Source organism: Chenopodium album, chromosome 17, assembly GCF_948465745.1.
Source record: "Chenopodium album chromosome 17, dcCheAlbu1.1, whole genome shotgun sequence".
In the NCBI taxonomy this organism is placed as follows: Eukaryota; Viridiplantae; Streptophyta; class Magnoliopsida; order Caryophyllales; family Amaranthaceae; genus Chenopodium; species Chenopodium album.
Window position 1 is genome coordinate 35496739 of NC_137850.1, and position 23091 is coordinate 35519829.

Consider the following 23091-nt stretch of genomic DNA (forward strand, 5'->3'; position numbering starts at 1 on the left):
AGCCTGTTGATGAAAGGGGAGGTCGTACACGCCTACACGGGCTGGGGCTGGGGCTGGGAGATTTTTTTTGTTTATTTTTAATTGTATTGTTTTTTTAATTATCTAAAAATAGGATCAATTAGAAGGTGACAAGTGTTAAGTCACCTTCTAAAACAGGTTACTAATTTTATAAATTGGTAAAAGACTCATTGTGAGAATATATAGTGCAAAGGTGAGATTATTTCTAGAATACGCAAATGTGAGATTATTTTGAAAAGATGTACTAAATGTCAGATTATTCTTTTTAAGTTTTTCTATGACAAAAGAGCACTATATATTTATTTTTATTTTTAAATCATTATAAAAGCTGGCAGCCTGGCATCCCATAAAAGACTCATAAAGTCATAATTGGGCGATTGGCTGATCGTATAAGACTCAGCCCATTATCTATTGGACGGATCTGACCCACTTATAAATGGGGCAAATTAGGGCTCCAACCCTTTGAGCACATCAATAAAGAAAAAAAAAACCAGATGAACAAAGCCGGATGACCCCCTCTCTCTCTCAGTTCTCAATTCACGTTCTCCATTAGGTAAGTTGTTGCATCTCTTAGTAATCATCATATCAATTTCACAATCCATTGTTCATCTTTGATCGAAAATCTGAACTATTGGCTCTAAATGATGATTAGATTACGAAAGATCATAACCAGCAATTATGGTGCTACAAAAGAAAATTATGAGCCTAATTTGATAATTGAATCACATATCCCTATTTTTTTTGTAAATTTGATAATTGAATCAAATTTGGTTGCTAATGCATTGTACAACCTTTTAATGTTAGACATCATGTTAGTTTATTATAATTAATTATGTTTCGAAACCACCCTAGATTCCTTCTCCTACCCTCAAAAGAGCTTCTCACTTCAATTTGTGTATTGAATGAAAACTTGGGGGCATAATTTGATCCTGAAAATAAGGTTAATAATTGGTTTTGAAATTGTTATACACTTTTTGCCTAGAAAAAGATTCCAAGTATTAATATAGTCTTATGTAAATTGCTTTTATTTTGACAGGATTAGCTGACATATATAATTTACAACATGGAAGATAATTTATGTGTTCTGGGTACTGATCTAGTTCAATATATTCTATTAAGCCTACCTCCTAAGTCAGTCTTGATGTTCAAGTGCACTTGTAAAAGGTGGTATGATTTTGTTTCAGACCTTATTTTTCAACATTCTTATTCTTCGAAGATGATAAATTCTTGTTTCCCTGCTGGTATTTTTACACAACAAATTTGGCATTGTTGTCGTACTGCTGTTCTTTTACCCTTGTATACTAGTATGGATAGTAGAGAGTTAAGTACAAGTAGTTTATTAGATTTCCTCCCTGAAACAACTGCTTTGGTTGGCTCCTCAAATGGTATACTGTGTTGCCGCTCTTGTAAGGTTATTGCTATGCACATGTGTCATATCTGTGGCCGAATTCGTCCCTTTGAACCAGTAGTATTTCCAGTAGTATTTTATGTATGCAACCCAGCTACAAGGGAATGGATTTCCTTGAGGTTGCCTGAAGAGTATAAGTTGGGATTGGGGAGAGCTTTTGCTTTTTCTTTTGCTTTCGATCCTCGTGAACTGAGTTTTACGTTAGTTGGCATACAGTTTTCTCTAGATAAACCAGACTTTTGCTCCTTTGTTATTTATAATTCAAAGACCAAGACATGGAGAGTCACTAGAGAATTTATGTGTTTTGCTTCAAGGATTCGTCCTGAAAGCCATGCCTTTGTATCTGATCGATGTCACTGGATTACACATAATTCATCCCGCAATGGTATTCATGTTGTGTGCGAAGGTTTCTATATGGTAGTATTTGACATCAGAAAAGAGTCGTGCCAAGTCATCAAGTTGCCACATATAACATCAAATGAGAACACTTACCTAAGACGTTGTTGCTTGGGAGAATACAACGGTCGTATTCACTATGTTTGTGCTTATATATTTGAAGTAAAGATTTGGCAGTTGAAGGACTATAGTGAGCCCCCTCATTGGGTACCTGCAGCGTTCAGGTTTCCATGTCTTGCTGATTACATGAATGTGCACTGGTGTGAGGAAGATAAATATCCTCGCGATGGTGACAACAAAGATGAATTTTGTGCTTATTTTAATCCCCTGTTTTTGTACAATGATGTCCTAATCATCGCAATGCCAGGAACATTATCTACCTACAATTTTAGATCTGGTGAGCAGGTTCGAGATTTCAGGGATCCTCTTAGGCAATTTCATCAAGAGAGAATGTGCTTGATATATAGTCCGACTATCTATTCGTTGAAGAAGCTTGATGCTAGAGGGTCACCAGTTGAAGATGCTAGAGGGTCACCTATAAAAGTTAGCTATTCTTGCACTCGCACTAGAAGAAGGAAGAAGTCCATCTTGCCTCCAAAACAATCTCTGTTATAATGGTATTTGCCCTGGTTTGATTTCTCAATCTCAAATAAGTTGTTTATTTTTCAACCAAAGCTGTTTTCCTAAGTATATGTGTTGATGTTTTGTAAAAAATCAGAGCAAGCCACCTGTGCTTTATACAAACAGCATCCAGCAGAGGAAAGGATTGAGCACTATCTCAACCAAGGTGGTGAGGCACAACTACGCCGAGTAGCAGCAACTTAAAGCTGCAGCCACTAGTTGGCACATTAGGTAAAGACAAAGGGTAGTAAAGTTTGTAAAGCTGTACTCCCTCGTCCCTTAAGTTAGGAATAAATGCTAGAAGTAGGAATCTAATTAAGGGACGGAAGGAGTACCATTTAGCTTAGTCCTTTAAATAAGTCATGGTTAGAGAGTGATAACCTCAAGCTATTTTGAGAGTGATAGTGTAAAGCTATTAATCTATCTTTTGTGAACCTTGACATTTTCAATCAATATTCAAGCTTCAATCTTTATTTACTTGCATTGTCAATCTGAAGAGCAAATGCCTTTTCTACAAGTAGCATGTTTTAGTTCTTATTTTTTTTAGTTGTAGGTAATGACAAAATTCCTTATTTTGAATGTATTTTTAATACTAGTACTAAGTTATTTTCTCTAAATCTGTTGTTTACCGATTTATATAATCATTGTAGATTTCTTATGTCTAATAACTGTTCTTCCCCATAAAAAATAAATATTGTATAAATTATGATAAAAACAAAATTGTATTTACTTTGAGGTTGCCTGAAGGATTTAAGTTGGGGAGAGCTTTTGCTTTCGATCCTTATGAACTGAATTTTACATTAGTTGGCATACAACATTCTCTAGATAAATCAGTCTTTTGCTCCTTTGTTTTTTATTTATAATTCAAAGGTAAAGACATGGACAGTCTCTGGAGAATTATTGTGTTTTGCTTCACGGATTCATCTTTCAAGCCATGCTCTTTTATCTGATCAATGAGAAATCCTGCGAAGTTGGTGTTGGTCATGTGTGCTCTGGTTTCTATATCAGAAAAGAGTCGTGCCAAGTCATCAAGTTGCCACATATAAGTATATAACATCAGAGGAGAACAATTTTCAAAGCATACTCTTTTTTATTAAACCGTACTCCGATTTTTCCATTGAAGCGTATTCAGAGTTTTCCCTCCTCCCTTGAAGCAGTGGTAAGATGTTTCTTCTTCTGTTTTATCAATGATGAATTGTAATGTAGTTCTGGAACTATAAGTTTGGGTTATTAAATTCAGTTTGTTTTGGTATATAAAAACTATAATTCTGGAATTATAAGTTTGGGTTATTGAATACAAGGATAATTGGGCTAAAATGGTTGCACTGATTTTAGATTAATGGATTTATGGAAGAAAAGACGCCAAGTTGGTTTCACTATCTAGGTTTTATCGTTAGGGTTTGAGTTTTTTTTTTTTTTTTTTTTTTTTTTTTTTATAATTAATAAGATCTGATGTTTGGTTTTTTTTTATATCGATTTGAGTGGGTTTATGAGTTGCGAATATTTTTTTAAAATGTTGAATTCAGGAGGTTTAATGGCAGGATACATCGGAATTTTGTGCTCAGATCCATGGCTTTTCATAATCAGTTCACTCAAGTTGAGCTTCGGACATTATAATCTTTTTTTTTTTTTTTTGAATTCGAATCGTCTTGCTTTTTTTTTTTTTTTTTTTTTTGAATTGTTGTTTCATTGTTTGAATGAAGTATCATACAGGAAAGAGAGTGGACCTCTTATTCTTTCTAATTTGCCATCGAATATGTTGAAGCTTAAGGTGTTAGAGAGAATTTGACTGAAGAAGAAGAGAGATTCATAAATGAGGAGGAAGAATGACGAAGCTGATTTTGAGCTCTATGATAAATCTCCGATTTTATTTTGTTTATGAGTTTAATTTGATTGCTTTTTTAGATTTATTTTATCTGACTTTTCTAATAATATATCTTTAACATTGAATTAGGAGCTTAAGGCTTGAATTTAATGGTTATGGTTTAAATATTCCACTGAATGTATGATTTGGATTAGAATGTGCTCTCTGGTGAAATGACTTCTTAGGCTTCTCCCCTCCATTGAAGTTACGGCTGAGATATGCTGTTATTTTTTTTAATCATCGAATATCAATTCCACAATCAAAGGTTTATCGCTAATTTAATAGTTAGTTAGTTGAATATATATATATATATATATATATATATATATATATATATATATATATATATATATATATATAAAGGGGAGGTTTTTTCCCGAGGTTTTAGATAGTCATGTAGGATTTAATTTTCTTAGCGCGCCAACCAAGATTATAAAGTAGTCACTAGAGCATATTGCAGCCGAGCCGAGCCGAGCCGAGTATATTTCATTATTATTATTATTATTGTTATTGGAAAATTTTGTGAGGAAGGTATTTTTAAGTAGACCTTTTTGTGACAAAAGCCCTTTTATGAAAAAGGTGGCATAAAAAATCCTTATATCATGTTTGGGTTGTGAGGAGGGTCATTTGACCATTTTCTGGCGTTGACTTTTTAATTTTCCGGCAAAAAAACCTTTTTTCCCTGTTTTCTCTCATTGTTAGGAGGATTTTTGAATAGCCTTTAACTTTAATTTATGAGATTACAATTGAAGTTTTGGTGTTAATTGTTTTCAGAAATTAGGGTTTAATAGGGGAAAAAAAGGGGAAAACGAGGGAAAAGAGGAGGGAGAAAAAAGGGAACTTAGATGTGACTTTTTTTGGCCGGGAAATAAAAAAGTCAAACGCCGGAAAATGGTCAAAAGACCCTCCTCACAACCCAAACATGATATAAGGACATTTTGTGTCACCTTTTTTATAAAAGGGCCTTTGTCACAAAAAGATCTATTTAAAAGGACCTTCCTCACAAATTGTTGTTGTTGAAGAATTTCATAATGATTTGATAATCGATGAAGAATTTCATAATGATTTTGCACAGACCAAGATGCAACAGATTTATCTTAAGTTGTGTATCCAAGATTAATAAGTGTTCGTATTGACCATAACTCAATGAAGAAAGTTGGTGGATTTTGGATCATTTTGTGTACAATGAAAATCAAAGGCTCTTGTCTTTTTTATTTTTTTATTTTTTTTTATATATATTTACTTTACTCCTATGTGTTAAGTATTTGCTGCAATAATGATGGGACAAATATACTTTATGACACTGGCTACGAGTCCAATGTTAGTTGGAGCTGGAAGGGGTCTTTGTTAAACTAATTGGCCTAATGAATGAACCCCCACTTCCTCCGGGGGTAAGTAGACAATGAGACAAATTGTTAAGAATATTAGGCCTGTTTCTGATACGATTATTTTCAGTTTAGTTCAGTTCAGCTTTAATAAGTTAAGTTCAGCTCAGCTCTAATAAGATAAGATAAGTTCAGTTCAGTTCAGCTCCTAATTTCCTTCTCTTATAAAATATTCAATTCAGTTCAGCTCAGCTCTAATCAGTTAGTTTAGTTCAGTTCAGTGTTTTGCCCTATATTCCAAATTGGGTAGAGTCCTGATTATGATCGAATAAGTAGTACTTTTCAGATTTCTTATTAATTACCTTTGATGAAGATATCCTAAGCAAGCTTCAATGAAGATTTCTGTTCGAAGTATACAGAATCGACAGATTTGGGGGCTATTTATGCACAGAACTGACGCAAGCCGAATCCCGAAAGGATTCGGAAAAATATCGTCAGCGCCATGCGACTGAAATCACGCATAGCTTGATGCTTGTCGAATCGCAACAGGCGTGTCGCATCGCGACAAACAGGCTAAGCCACGTTAGCTTAATGCGCTATATTAACCGCGTTTTTTCCGACTTCGACTCGATTTTGTACTATGACTTTACGTTTTTTACCTTTTTTCAAAGTCTTATCCACTCAAATCCAACCTTATTTCTTGGCAAACACTCATCCCATATTTGGATTAAATTGAGCTTAATTAAATTTATGTTTCTTTTAGGCAAAGTTGATTTTTTATTTTTTCATTTTTCTTTTGGGGGAGAAAGTCGTTTACCCTCCATTGATAATAAAAATGACAGAAAATTTTGCGCAACAGAATTAGTCACAATTTTCACACACTCACATGCACATAAAATGAAAAATAAAAAATGCAAAGAATAAAATAAACATAGTAAGTCACAGGTTGTATATACGATATGTCTAACATAAGAGTCATATAGTACAAATGAGCAAAGTCCTACAAGTCAAAATAAATAAAAGTACAGGTACAACTACGATGGCGAAGGACGCAGATGAGTAGGAACTCTGAATGTATCGAAAAAATGCGTTGTCTGTGGAGTATTCTCCTAACTAGCTCCTAGATCACTAATGGTACGGTCGGGATAGAAAGAGTAGGGCCAGCCCATCCAGGCTCACCCTGCTGCTGAGCTCCCAACCGCTGAGGCTGCTGTGGCTGCTACGACGACGAGCCAACCTTGTACATCCCGCCACCTGCTAAAGGAATCGATGTCATGCCTCCTTGGCTAGTCGGCCTCCTCGATGCACCCTCAAACGAAGAGTCGGAGCCCTCTAGTACCACACTACGGTCCGACTCCGCTCGACCAACAGCCGAGATACGGCGACGCCTCGCGCCAGACCCGGATCTCTCCATCCTAGCATCGGGTCTCATACGAGTACGTGTCGGAGGAACGGGCTGAAATAGAAAAAGCAAACTAGGTCAAGTACAGAAAGACAAATACAAACAAAGCAAATTACGCAAAATTGGGTCCGAATTTTTCAAAATCCGGCTCTGGCGCGAAACGACAAATATCACGCGCAACGTGATTCCTGTCACATCGCGACAGAGCTTATTCTCAACAACAGCATGCAGCAGTGCGCGCTGGATCAGCGAAAAAACCTATGGCCCCCATAATGGTTTATGCGGACCTCATTCAGCAATCTTGGGTTCCTTGGTACGCCAATTAGCCCCTATAAGCAAATTGACATGATTAGTAGTCGGCTTGATTACAATCGCGGTAAATGATCGACCTGACGACGATCATCTCACTTAGCTTAAAGCGGCTATGCATTGGCTCATCGCAAGCACCAAGGTAATGGTTCGAAAGCAAGCACAAGCGCCAAGGTACCGACCCATTTACAAAATGCGCCGAGGTACTGCCACAGCAAGCGACTACAGAAAGACATCTACATAGCAAGAAATTCAAACAAAGCATTGAGGATCAACGAGCGGTGGTCTTCGATAATTTTCCTCGGAAGGTTATCACCATAAAATTGAAGATAGCTACAAGCAACAATCTTCGACGATGTCCTAAGGTATAGAGGAGATTGTCTACAGCGGCGAGGTACATCCGTGGCAAGGTACAGCCACAACCTTGAAGATGGCTACAAGCAGTCACCTTCGACGATGTTCCGTAGGATGTGGAAGATTGTCACCACGAAGCTGAAGATGGCTACAAGCAGTCACCTTCGACGATGTTCCCTAGGATGTGGAGGATTGTCACAAACAATTGAGGATGGCTACAAGCAGCGGTCTTCAACGATGGCGTTCACGAGGCACTGTGGAAGTCGTCACATCAAAAATACAGCAACAAAATCGGTTACCTCAGAGACGTGTGCTCGACGGTTCAAGATATGCGTTTCTTAACTCTTTTATCTGTTTAACTAACGCTAGTTTGGTTGTAAGAATGATTTAGGATCGCAGAACGTTCTGAATCATTCTTCGTCCCTATCGCTACTTTGACTTTTGTTTTCGAAACTTGCGTTTCTCCAAACTCAGTCAAAGTGCGGGCTTCTGTAGACACCCAAATGCGTCTCCCCAAAAACCAAACCCAGTGATGAATACTTTTCACGTCAATGATTATCGAACGAGGTGAAATTGTGAAAAGTCTTATAATGCAGTTGTTTTTATTAAAATACTTTCTTTCTTTTTTTGAAAATGTGCTCTATTTATGAAAATAGCCAGTTCAATTTAGTTTGGTCCATGATTAGGGTCCAATAATAGTGTAGTTGGATTGGGCTCAAAAAGAGCTTTCCAACGATATATTACAAGCCTAATTCCGATGAATAATGAGGAAGTTATTGCCAAAATACTAAGTTGGGCCCGAAATGAATTTTATATGCGGCCCAATGATCTAGTGGAGGGCCTATTAATTAATATTCTTAAAGTTATTAGGATTGACTTTACTCTTCTAGAATAATCTAGAAGGTTCTTTTAAATTCTAATGGAATTAGGATTAATAATTAAATAAAGAAATTTATTTCGAATAAAATAAGTATTTTATTATGATAAATCTGTTTTAAAACTGATAAATGCGAAGTCTAATTACTAAATTATATTTCTGAGGGTTTGGTCCCAAATCTCTATTTCAATTATTTAATTTAATTGTTTGATTTAATATTTTCCTTGAAATTACTAACGCGTGTATTTTGTTATTAGAAAGAGATACGGAGCAACAAAGTATGTAATCTAATTACTTCTTTATTATTCTTTTGATATAAAAAACATGTTTGTATTATTTTAATTCCTAGTGTCATGTTAGGATGTTCTTTATTGCTTTCTAGTATCATGTTTAGGTTGTTTCCTACTTCTTTCTTATATCATGTTAATATCATGTTAGCTAGGGATAAAGCTTTAATCTTTATTATTTAGGTTGTTTCCTACTTCTTTCTTATATCATGCTAAGATTTGTTACCAAACATGTTAGTATCATGCCTAGGATCTTGCTATTATTATTATTATTATTATTATTATTATTATGATTGTTGTTATCATGTTGCTTGATATATATTATTGTTATTGTTTGATCACATCTTTTATGCATGTTTAAAGGGAATTGGTACTTGAAATCACGCTTAATAAGATAATTAATAATCTTGTTTAGGTTAATATGATTTTAATTCAAGTGATCGCCAATAATCATTTATTTGTGCATTAATATTCAACCAACATAGATTAAACAGGTTTAGGGTTAACCTAATGATTGCATGTTAGTCACAAAGCGCACATGAATATGAGAAGAATAAAGTAGAGGCCTATTATTAGGGTGAGTTCTTTCTCTTTTAGATTGAATTCATACCTTCATCTTCGAATATCCAGTCATGTTTCCAAACCACTATGGAGTTAGCAATCTCATGGATCGTGAACGGGTGTAACCTTCACCCTGTGAACGGTTTACAAGTTCCTAAAACTTGTTGGCGACTCTTTTGCTCTAGCTTCCTTCCCTTTTGACGTCACCATGCTTAAGTGTATGATCACAATAGGGTTCAAGTTTGGGATGACTTGAATTATTCCCTACAGTGTCATATGGGTTAATTACTCCCTTTTTTTACAAGCGGTCACAAAGTGTGACTAGCCGCACATAAAATATGTTGTAGATTTTGTATATGTCGCCACGGATGATATGTAAGAAATGCATTTTTTATTTACTACTTCCTCCGTTTCTATTTAGTTGACGCGTTTGATTTAGGCACATATATTAAGGAGAGGAGAGAGAGTGAGAGTGAATGAAAAAGCAAGTGGGGTTGCTTGTAAATGCAAGGTTAAAAATTTACCCCAAAAGGAAACGTGTCAACTAAAAAAAACTTCCTAAAAAGGAATACGTGTTAACTAAAAAGAAACGGATGTAGTATTATATATGCGCAATAAAAATATTACTACCTCTGGATCATATTATATGCAACTTTGGATTTTTTATATCTCACAAATAATACCCTAAAGTTGCATATAATATGATCCAGAGGTAGTAAATGATTACATATAATTAAAAAAAAAAAGACAGTTAATCAAACAATTGGCAAGCCTAAACATCATTCTGAAGTTCAAATTTTAGGGAAAAAAAAAATTATACTTCGTACTAAGCTTTAAGTTAGAGGCTTTGTAGATTTTTGGTTGTAGAAGGTGCAATAGGTGTGTGGTGATGATTAGGTGAATTCATCATGCAATAAAATTAAGGTAGTAAGCTAAGTGATGGGATCAAATATCCTATTTTAAAAAGTTTCATGTTAAACTTTAAGTGTTTTCAAAGGCCATAGAAGAGAAAAAAGATACGAAATTATTTGTGATATACGAAGTACACTATATAATGATCATATTGTTATTATAATGGTAAACTTTTCCAAAAATATACTTCGTATTAAGTTAGAGGACAAAGATAGTCAATTAAAAGACAAATTTTTATATGTGGCTGGCCACATCGTGTGGCAGAGGTTACTCGAGTTACTTGGTCAAGGGTTATTTTAAGAGTTTCGTCAAGGATTAATCAAATACTCAGTCATGGGTTACTTAAGAGGTTACTCGATTAGGGGTTACTCGAGGGATTAATTACTCGGTCAGGGTTTACTAGAGGGGTTTAGTCAGGGGTTAGTTACTCGGTCATAGGTTACTTAAGGGGTTACGGGTTACTCGGTCAGGTTTTACTCAAGGGGTCACTTAGTCATGGGTTAATCGATTTACTCTCTCAGGATTTAATTTAGGGGTTACTTGAGGGGTTCGGTTAGGGGTTACTCGGTCATGGGTTACTTGAGGGGTTACTCGGTCAGGGGTTACTCGAGGGACTACTCGATCAAGGATTACTCGAGTTACTCGGTCAGGGGTTTACTCGAGGTGTTTGGTCAGGGGGTGAGAGTTACTCGGTCAGGGGTTATTTAAGGGGTTACTCAGTGAGAAATAACTCATGTAACCCCTAACCGAGTAACTTGAGTAAACCCTGCCACACAGAAAAATCCCCCTATTTAAAAATGAGGTGGTCGATGGCACAAGTAGAAATGAGGGAAAAATATGACTTAATGTGGGTATTGATTGTTAGTTCATTGAGTTAAATTATTTTCCAAATCTTTCCATACAATTTAAGAATAATATATAAAAAGGTTGTTTTCAAGTAGTACTTCGTATATCATTATTTTGATGGTTAAAAATATATGATTAAGACATATTTATAAGTAAGTTCATTATTACTCATTAAATCATTTTATTTTCAAATTTTTGTGAAATGAATATGAGTATCAAGATTTGTAAGCCGTGCATCGCACATTCGCACATAGGGGTGTCCATTATTCGGATAAAAACTGAAATCCAATCCAAACCGAATCAACAATTCGGATCGGATCGTATTGAATTTTTTTTAAATTCGGATTTTCGGATCGGATCGGATTGACCTTGTTCGGATCCAAAAAACCAAAATAACTGAATTATGAAAGCGTTATTTTACGAAAAAATATTGTTATATTAATCATGTTAAACTATTTTTATGATTATAATAATATTCCACCATGTAAACCTATGTTTTCAATACTTGTATAAATCATGTACTACTATACTTTAAAGAATTGAAATTTTATCATTATTGCAATTTTATTTTTATAATTGCATTAGACCCAAAAAAATTAGCAATGTATTTAATTCGGATTTTCGAATCGGATCCAAATAACCAAATTATAATTCGATTGGATCAGATTGGATTTGGTAAGTAATTTGGATCAGATTGGATTTGAAAATTAAAATCGAAATTTATTTCGGATCGGATTGGATTTGGGCTAAATCCAAACCAAAAACCGAATGGACACCCCTAATCGCACGGGTGCTATACTAGTTTTTTCACCTAATTTTGAGAATTAATTGGGGAAGTCATGTTTACAATATATAGCAGGTACCGTTCAAAAATTATATATATAGCAGGTACTCTGAATCTTTGACAATTGGTCTTAGCTGCATTATAAAATAAAATAAAATAATTTTTTATAAAATAATAATAAAATAGTTCAAAAATAAAAATAAAAATAAAAAAGTTCAAAAATAAAGGGGTTGTTAAATATCGCCCTCGATTATCTAACTAACGCCTGCAAAATATAATAAAATTACGTATTTATCCTTATAATAACAATTATAAAAATAATTAATTTTACCTCAATTTTACTATACACAAAACTTTTTACCGTTCTCTTTAGTGGTCAACGGCCACCAACGCTCATCGGTTAACCACCCCAACCCCCGTGAGTGGACAACGATGAAATTTTGCAAAATCAAATTCGTTAGATCTTATGGACAACGACGAAATACCAGAAACACAACCTTTGACGGTCACCGAAGGCTCGTCAAACCGTACTTTATCGATACGTCGCGATATTTTTTTAAAAAAAATTCAAAACCCAGGAAACGCCTAGGATTTTCAAATACCCTAGGCTGAAACGCCTAGTTTTTTCGAAACATCCTAGGTTATTCGAAAAAACTAGGCGTTTCAGCCTAGGGTATTTTTAAAAACTAGGCGTTTTATGGGTTTCGATTTTTTTTTTCTTTCTTTGTTTGTTTTTTATTTCACGTATACGTTGATTGTTATTGGATTTTACATGGTCGAAATTATTATTGTTATTAAAATTATATTATAATGATTATTGGGTTTAAATCATTATTTATATTATTGAATATATTAAGTATTTTATAATTAGTGTGTTGTTAGAATTGTTATTATTATTAGTCGTATTTGTTGGTTCTTAACTTTTATTAATATTTATATAGGATTCTGAGTCCGAGGATGGTGATGGTGTGGACTATAGCGGACATTTTTTGACAGACGAAGTGTTTTCGAGTTTTGAGGATGCTGTTCTATGGGCACAAAATGTTTGTCGACCGCTCAGATTTATGTTAGTGAAGGCTTCTTACAAGACCGATCGAAGTGGTACACCGTATCAATATGTGAGTTGTGATCGTGGAAAAAAGGGCATGATAAGAGACATGATGAATGCGATATGCAAAGATACCAAAAGCAAGGCAAACAATTGTCCTTTCAAACTTAAGGTTGAGTATGTCAGAGTAGTAAATGGTTGGAAGCTTAGTTGCTTGAACGACACTCACAATCATTCTTTGGTTGTTTATCCCAAGGGACATCGACAAATTAGCGGTCTTAGTATTGCTGCTAAGCAGGTAGTGCGTGACATGACTCAGGCACAGGTGCCGCCTCGACATATCATGAGAACTCTTTTAGAAAAGTTTCCCCGGAGACCGTCCAAACATCAGGCATGTCTACAACTGTAGAATTGAAATAAGAATGGAGCAATTTCCGGGAAGAGAAGTAGTTCACCAGGTGCTTCATTTGGCCAAGACAGAGCAAATACCTCACTTGGGTTTTTACTGATTCCAACAATGTGTTGCAACATGCTTTCATGGCACACCCGATCATGACAAATTTGCTTCGCACATACCCGTACGACATGCCATTCTTTGAGATTGTTGGGGTTACACTGACTAATCAAAACTTTCTTGTTGCATACACATTCATGAGGTTAGAGTCCCAAGAAAGTTATCGGTGGGTGCTTCAGTGCTTGAGGTTGTTGATCGGTCATCATAGAGAGTCGTCGGTACTACTGACAGATAGGGAGCTTGGCCTTTGTGCAGCGTTGAAGAGCGTGTTTCCAAAGACAAGACACATGTTGTGTGTGTGTGGCGTATTAACAAAGATGTTGAGGCGAAGGTTACTTTCATGTTTGAAAAAAAGGAGATTGGTGCCAAGTTCAAAAATGGGAGGTGAAGGCTTGTGATTAATGCTACATCTGAAGAGGCATATAACATAGAACTTGCAGTGTTGAAAACCAAGTGGAGTCGATGGCCGAAAGTGATTGAATATGTTGTGGACACTTGGCTCGTACACAAGGAGAAGTTTGTATTGTTTTGGACAAACCAGGTACTACACTTCGGCAATGTTAACAACTGCAGGGTTGAGAGCCAGCATTCAGCATTGAAGTGTTGGATTGACAGTTCAACAGGTTCTTTAGACACGGCTTGGGATCAAGTGCACTGCTCTATTGAGAATAAGATCATAGCCATTCGTAATGGATTGGAGGCATGTAGAACAAGTCATGGTCAGAAGTACAAGCATAAGCCTTTGCATCAGCTGAACGGAAAGGTATTCCACTATTGTCTGTCTATTCTTCTCAGTGAGACAAACAGGATGCGAGGATTGAGTACGGATATCCATCGACGCTGTGGGTGTGCTCTACGTACTACCCACGGCTTACCTTGTGCGTTCCAAATATACGACTCGATTGCTGCAAGGAAGGGGTTGTATTCGAAGGACATTCATCCATTTTGGAGGACCCTTGTCATTGGAGATGGCGTCGACATTCCTAATATAGTTGATGAAAATGATGAGGATCGAGCTCATTTCCGCACCCTTGTTGATCTAGTTATTGCCAGCAATCCTGTGATGCTTAGGAACGTGTCACGAGTTATTAAGGGTGAGATGGATCCTAACTATGATGACCTTCAGGAGCCTAGAGCCAACCCCCGTGTAAGGGGACGACCACCCGAGAATCGTAATAGGCGGGATCCTTCGTTTTTCGAGCATGTTCAACGTAGTGGGCGAGAGAATCGATCTAGAAGTAGACCACCCTCATCTGATACAGGTGATTATCGATTTAAATAATATTTTTATACATCGTATATTTTAATTTAACTATATGTCATATTATGTTTTTGATTTTGTAGGTACCGAGTTCGACATGCGATAATGCAGATACAACTACGCTATTCCCAACATCATTTGGCCTTACGTCGTAGGTGTTAAGGACGTAATTGGAGATGGGAACTGCGGATTTCGTTGCGTAGCAGATTTATTGTACGGAAATCAGGAGGAGTGGCGATTGGTTCGACATCAAATGGCAAATGAGGTTGGTTCTCACCCTTGGCTGTACAACATGATTTACTACGACATATGGGGCCAAGGGGTTGGTTCAGGACTGCAAAGGGAGGTAGACCGGATCAGATGGGACGGTGATACGTGTGGAGAAGAGCACTGGATGGTAGCACAACAAGATTTTTTTGCTATTGCCACAATATGGAATGTGGTGGTGATTTGTTATGGAGTAGGAAATAGACCGTCGAGCTACTATCCATCTACTACTGTTTTACCGTTGAAAAATCATGGACGTTTATATAGGCCTTCTGGTGAGTTTGTGATTGAAACTGTTGGTGGATCGCATTTCATTCGGTTGCATATGGATCGTGACCACCCACTACCTCCAATTTCACCAATGTGGTTTAACGCTCGTCAGGCAAGTGTAGACGGGTGGGAGACAAGGTACGAGAGAAGGCTTCAACTATGGCAGACATTAATCAACTCTTGAGTACTGTTGAGTATTGTTGTGGATTTTAATTAAACTTTATTATAACTTTATTAATAAACATGGTTATTTTTTTAATTTATTTTAAGCAATTCTTTTTAAATTATATTAAGCAAGTACTACATAAATAGAAAATAAAAACTCATACATAAATATCAACTTGATAATTTCCAACAAATGTGTAAAACTTAAATGTCCACTAACAACATCCAAAACATACTCAACTTCCAAAACATAGATAAAACAACAAAATCCAAGCTAAAATACATATGACAACTAATCTCCAAGTCCATTTATTGCATTCCAATCATCAATCACTTGCTCCAACATTGCTCTGGTGTCTCTCGATAGTGTAGGGTACTCACTAAGTGATCGTTGTGCTGTAACCGTGAATCGTCCTACCCACTGCACAAACAATTATAATTGTATTAATAGTAATTATAGGAAAAAAAATTAAATAAAAAACAACTAACAAAAAACTTACGTAATCAACGTTGGTCCTCTCAGGAAGACCATGATCATCCTCAACATTAGGAGCAACAATAGGATGGCTAACTCTCGTAAACCATGATAGGTAGTCAAGTGCACAAGTATGTCCGCCAGGTGGAACTCTAGTATATCCACCAAGCAGAAGACTGAACGCAACACCGGGAACAAATCTATCCCACATGCGAGTAGTCATCTGAGCTGAAAAACTGACCTTATAAGACTTAACACTAACTGGTCTCTGAGCATCATTAGGCCTAATCATGTCACCGGGAATATCCTGTATAAACCCCAACTGTCGAACAACTCAACCGCGCATATATGGCTCTATGATGCCTCGATAGAGAATACATCCGGTAAACGCGGTCCTAGGCACCTGCAATGCAGGAAAAGCTCCGTACGAGACCAACATACCTACAAATTAATACAAGTGTAAATCAACTGTAAATAAAAGAATTGTAAAACAACTAGTATTACATATATATTTATACCTCATGGTCACCCAGCTGGTCAAGTCGAGTACGAAAGGACACGAGACGCTGTTGATGCTTCCTCGCCATACCAACATCCCATAACCCTGCACGTGCATATGGAATGTCTCGCGTCAACACACCCTGGTGAGGCCGAAAACATGGAAAGTACTCGTAGATCCAAGCCTGTAGAAGAGTTAGACAACCCGCGATAGAATCACATCCATTTCGGGTGGCATGCCCGAGCTGACGATACAAGTACTCTAGTGTGGCTGAACCCTAGGAGTATCTCGTCAACCTCTCTAGGTTATGCTCCACAAACAACTCAATGAGAAAAGAAGGGTGGGTACGAGAACAGCTCTTGTCAGTAAAGAGCGTGTTATAGGACCCACATGTAACCAATGACCTGAGTCGCCTCTAGTTGCTCTACACTACGACACTTAGCAATAATCTGGTCAGTATGGATGCCACCGTTCCTGTAGATGGCAGTCTGAGTCTTGACATGTAGCTCCTCCGTAGTCAACTGTAACAACTCAACTGCAAATGTCCTATACTGGTCACTAGAGAGATCATCGACAACCATATCCTCATCAACCCGAATACCAAGTATGTGGTGTACGTCGTGCAGCATGATGGTCATCTCACCAAAAGGTAAGTGGAATGTGTTTGTGTCTGGCTGCCATCCTCCACAAAAGCAGATATCAGCGGAAAATCAAGGTGGGTGCATAATGCTCAGCAGGTGCGACAACTCAGTCTGGCGTATCTGCGTAGCAGTGTCTGCCATAAATCCCTATATCTATTCAATCAACGATCTACACACACCAGCTCTAGTATGACACCGCAAAATCGTCGATCTTCCCCATCCCAAATATATCGAGCAACATGGGCCCCGAAACTAGGAATAACAGTCCCAACCTCGGGTCCACCGTCCAACAGCCCCTGAACAAGCCAAGGTGCTACAGATCGAGGTGGTCGTGAACTCGTAAATCTCCCATCAGGACCTCTCGTCACGACAGTCGGCTGCTCATCAGCATCAGCATCATCGTCCTCATGTCCATCATCATCGTATCTCAAACCCGAACTCGAAACCGAGCTAGTAGTCCTCAACAAAGGATTAGGACCGGCTCCCTCCTACTCATCCAAATAAGTCCCAGAACTCTCCACTTCTCTGCCGCGCTCTGGTAAAGAACTACCTTCCCGTATACTAATCCCCGGCCCCCTATCTCTCCTAATCGACGCATTAATGCCGCGTGATCTAGCATGCCGTGGACCAGAACCCTCGACTACATTCTAAATTAAGAATAAAATGACATTAATACTTGTGCTTTTTAATCTAATGAGTTTAAAATGGCATTGATATAAAACAAACAAGCTTGACCAAACAAACATTTCATAAAATTCAAATCTAACAACACCAATTAATTATAACAAAATCAACCAAATAATATTTCTAATAATTAACAACTAAATATCCAAACTTTCAACCAAATACTAAATCATAAATTTAATTTTCTAAATAATAAACTAGTACACATATCAACCAATTAATTATAACAAAATCCAACAAACAATATTTCTACTCAATAACAACTAAATATCCAAACTTTCAACCAAATACTAAATCATAAATGTAATTTTCAACTAAAAAAAAAAAAAAAATAAGATTACGGGACCATGCCGTACATAAATTGATCTCCATAACTACGGGATCAGATGAGTTAATTAAAAGTAAGATTTGGGACCGACCGACATTGATTAACCTTTTTCAATACTCTACATTATTCCTTAGTTAATCTTGCATTAGCCGACATAAAGTAATGATATAGTACTAGTATCACCATCAACAAAAGCTTTTTATCCTGCCTTTGAAGGGGAAGATTTCTGCTCATTATTGACACCTTGGAGAAAATGTTGCTGAGGGGCTAGATAAATATTGGCTGCCGTAACTATATCAGTTGGTGTAGGAAATTATTAATAAGGCACCAGAAAACTGAAATAAGATGTGATCATGAGTTCATGACATTGTTATCATACTTATCAACTTGGAGTATTGTACATAGTGTAAGGTAACTAAGCTTACTATGACCTCATCTTTGGTACTATATTGAGGTAGATAAGGAAATTAATACGGTATCAGTTATCTCAAACACTCAAAGGGAGAAAGGCATAGGTGATGTGGAAAGAGGAAGTAACTTATCCACAAGTCTTACTAATACAACATTGCAATGATTGTCTGTGCTACATAATCTTAGGTTTCTCTTAGCATAGATAGAAGGGCTTCCAGTCATTGTTATCTAACTCATACGTTCTTTAAAAAGAAGTCAACGCAATTTGTATAATTGAGCAAGTCTTCTGGGTAATTTTAGAGATGGCTGGATAAAATTATGCATTAAGAGCCGTTGGTGAAGTTTTTATTTATTTTTTTTTATTTTTTTTATTTCCTCTCCTTTTATGCAGAGTCTTTTCTTGTATTGGTTTGACAGTAGAAGTCAGCGTTGGTTGACATTACCTTAGCATTGCAGGCAAAGGACCTTGTCATTTGATTCCAATAAATTGTGTTTTAAGTGACATCATTTTAATTCAAAAATCTTGAACTTTAGTTGATTATTTGATCTCCAATTTCGAATCAGTTCTTAATAATAATAACAACAACGAAAATTGAAAGCCAGGCAGTTAAAACCCAACACCGAAAAATTAAAAAAAAAACGAATTTAAAAAAAATTAAAGCCCAGGCAAACGCCTAGATTTTTCGCACAACCGTGTGGTTGTACGAAAAATCTGGGCGTTTCACCTCAACCGCCCGATTTCTCGTACAACCACACGGTTGTTAACACGAACTAGGCGTTTCAGCCTAGGACGTGCGAAAAAATTTGACGTTTGCTGCGATTTCAGAAAAAAAAAAAACAAACCTCTTCTCCGCCAGCGACCGACTTCCCTTTGTCCTTCCTTGGCATTACCGCTGTGTAGATCGGCGACCAACTGCTCCGCCGGTGTGGTGGATGTGGTGGTAGTGGTGGGTAGTATGAAGAGGTGGTGGTGGTGGTTGTTGTTTAGAGAGAGAATGAGAGTGAATAAGGAGTGAGGGTTTGGTGGGGGAGGGGTAATTTTTGTTTGAGGGGGTAATTTTTTTTTATAAGAAAGGGTAAGTTTGTAATTTTAGTTTATTTTGCGGGCGTTAGTTAGATATTCGAGGGCGACATTTAGCTTTCAGTATAATTTTTTTTTTTTATAAAAGTTAAATTTTTGTAAAGAAAAAAAAATAGTTAGAAAACCACCAAAGCCAAGCCACCACCCTTCCCAGCCGCTTACTCCCTTGCCCCGTGGCTCCGGCCACCTAGACCCCTAACCCTAGCTCTTTCGCCGATGCCGGCTAATCCCCAACCCTAAATCACCATTTTGCCTCCCTCCCACACGAAAACATGTGCCTGTTTTCTTTTCCATTTCCCGATGAAAACCCACCGATAATCCACTGTCCACAAAACCGCCATTATCAATCCACAAAACCGTCGTCGATCCGCTCGTTTATTAGGCCGGTCTTCAAGTCGTTACGACACAACCACCGACTTCTCTCCCCTTCCCCATCCTGATTCCGGCCTCACTCCCCTTCCCCCGGCTCGAATTCGACCTTCCTCACCGTCCCCTACCCCGATTTCAGCCTCCTCACCTTCCTTCCACCATATATCGGCCGCCAGACCACCCACAATAGTTGTTTTCTCAGCACTAATTACTACATGCCTCGACAGCTTTCTGTTCTTGAATTTTCCAGTTTTTCACAGCGTTATTTCGATTTTAGTTGTGAAAGATATTTCCCTAATTTCCTACGTGTAAAATCCTATGTTTTTGACGCATTACGGATGGTCTTTCCAATGCGGACCTTTTTTATGCTTATGCCAATAATGTTAATCAACATTGCGCACATGAAATACTTAGAACTTTTCGAGTCTCATCCACTCATTCTAAATTATTGCTAAAATAAATTTTAGGAATTAAAATAGAAATCCTCCCCAGTGGAGTCGCCAAAAAACTGTAGGGAATATTTCAAGCATCCCACACTTGAGCCCCACTATGATCATACACTTAAGCATGGTGGCGTCCAAAGGGAAGGAAGATAGAGTAAAAGAGTCGCCAACAAGTTTTAGGAACTTGTAAACCGTTCATAGGATGAAGGTTACACCCCTTCACGTTTCATGAGATTGCTAACTCCATAGTGGTCTGGAACCATGACTGAATATTCGGGGATGAAGGTACAAATCCAACCTAAGAGAGATTGAACCTGCCCTAAAAATAGGCCTCTACTTTATTCTTCAAGTATTCATGTGCGCGCTTTCTGACTAACATACAATCAACAGGTTAACCCTAAACCTGTTTAATCTATGTTAGTTGAATATTAATGCACAAACAAACCTATTATTGGCGATCACTTGAATTATAACCATATTAGCCTAAACAAGATTATTAATTATCTTATTACGCGTGATTACAAGTACAAATTCCCTTTAAACATGCATAGAAGGCGTGATCAAGCAATAACAATATATAATAATCAAGCAACAATAACAATAACAATCGTCATCATAATAATAATATTTTCAATAAAGCATTATAATATTAGCAAGATCCTAGGCATGATACTAACAAGATTAATACCAAACCCTAGCATGTCACTAAACATTAATGATCAAATCTGTAGCCCTAACATGATATTAACATGATATTAGAGAGCATAGGAAGCACCCTAAACATGATATTAGAAAGCAATAAAAGCATGATTTCTATATCAAAAGAATAATAATTAAAACTTACTTGGATGCCTCGTATCTCTTTCTAATAACAAAATACACGCGTTAGTAACTTCAAGGAAAATAATAAACAATTAAATTAAATAATTGAAATAGAGATTTGGGACCAAACCCTCAGAAATTATAAACCTTTCACGTCTAGCGCGAAGGCACCTTCGAACTTGGCTGGTGTTTCTAGAACTAATGTAAGTGGAATTTTGTGAGAGGGATGACTTAGAAAAAGAGAGAAAGAATAAGCTTCTAGCTTTTAGAGAGAGAAAAGAGAGATAGATGATTGTGAATTATAATTGTGAATGAATAAAAACGGGGAGATACGACCCCCATTTATAGAAAAAATATTCCGAAAACAAATCAAGTCCTATTCGGAATAAAAATACCTCCTGTCGCCAACGACAGGAATTAGCGCCAGACGACAATCTTAGCGCCAGGCGACAACCTTGTCGTCTCGCGCTAAGTCAGAAATCAAACGCGCTTTGTACGCAGAATCCTCTTCTTAATACGATTAAGCAGCTAATTCCGCGTTGATCAGATTAAAATCAGGTTTGTGACAAATCACTTATTTTATTCAAAATAAATCTCTTTAAAATATAATTATCAATCCTAATCTCATTAGAATTTAAAAAAACCTTCTAGATTATTCTAGAAGATTAAAATCAATCCTAATAACTTTAGGAATAATAATTAATAGGCCCTCCTCTAGGTCATTGGGCCACATATAAAATTCATTTCGGGCCAAACTTAATTTAATCCATAACTTCCTCATTATTCATCGGAATTGGGCTTATAATATATCGTTGAAAAGCTCTTTTGAGCCCAATCCAACTACACTATTATTGGACCCTTATCATGGACCAAACTAAATTGGTCGGACTATTTTCATAAATAGAGTGTAAAAAGAAATATTTTCAAAAACAGAACGAAAGATAATTTAATAAAAACAACCACATCACTAGATTTTTCACACTTTCACTTCGTTCGATAATCAAATGACGTGAAAGGTATTCATCACTAGGTTTTGTTTTGGGGAGACACATTTGGGTGTCTACAGTTAAATTTACTGTTAATTTGTTAAATCTATACAATTTGTGTAATTTTATTTATTAATTTTCAAATTTCATGGATGAAATTTCTCTAATTGAAATTTCAGGTTGCTGGTTCCCTGGGGTTCTTCAGGTAGTTGGGTGGGGGTACTGGGTGGTGGTGGTTGGAGGTGGTGATAGGCCGTGCCAGTGGTGGTGCGGCGTGCTTTTTTATATTATTTTTTTAGTAGCATTTTCCGACAGAGAGAAGAGATGAGAGAGAAGAATCAAGGAAATTAGATTAAAAGGGGTAAAATTAAAACGAGAAAGTTAGAGGGAAATTAGGGGGGAATAAGAAGAAATTGGGTGGGATTAGTAAATAAAAGGTCATGTGACCTGCACATGTAGGGTGAACGCCGGAAAATAACCCGTCAATGTCGAGTTGTCGCCCTTGGTTGTCTTCAACAAAAATATTTTACAATCTGGATTCTCCATGCCAAAAAAATTTTATAAGGTATTTTCCAACAAAAAAAAGTTGTTATAAATGGTTTTTTTTGACAAAATTTCGTATAAAATATGTTTACTAACTTGTAATATGTTATTGATGGCGTAGTGGGGTATATCATAATTTGACGAGCATACCACAAAGGTCTTAGGTTTGATGCTTAAAGATAGCATATTGTTTTTGTAATTTTGTCCCAATATTTATTTGGAAAAATACACTTTAATAATCCCAACTATGGCCGATTTACTTTTAATAATCCCAACTAAGGTTTATTATCTAATAATCCTAACTATTGGGTATGTTTGCC

General features: G+C 36.7%; 1 protein-coding gene across 2 annotated transcripts; it reads left to right on the top strand.

The window, feature by feature from the left end:
• The first annotated feature begins 344 nt into the window (after positions 1-344).
• LOC145587854 (F-box protein At5g49610-like) lies at positions 345-2910 on the top strand. 2 transcript variants are annotated; one of them, XM_081644527.1, is made up of 3 exons: positions 345-571; positions 1055-2439; positions 2541-2910. In XM_081644527.1, exon 2 carries the CDS (start codon positions 1082-1084, stop codon positions 2435-2437), a length of 1356 nt encoding a protein of 451 aa, XP_081500653.1. In that variant the 5' UTR covers positions 345-571; positions 1055-1081; the 3' UTR covers positions 2438-2439; positions 2541-2910. The 2 variants fall into 2 exon arrangements, with proteins under 2 accessions (XP_081500653.1, XP_081500654.1); XM_081644528.1 differs by lacking the exon at positions 345-571 and having other exon boundaries at positions 591-2439.
• The last annotated feature ends 20181 nt before the right edge of the window (positions 2911-23091 follow it).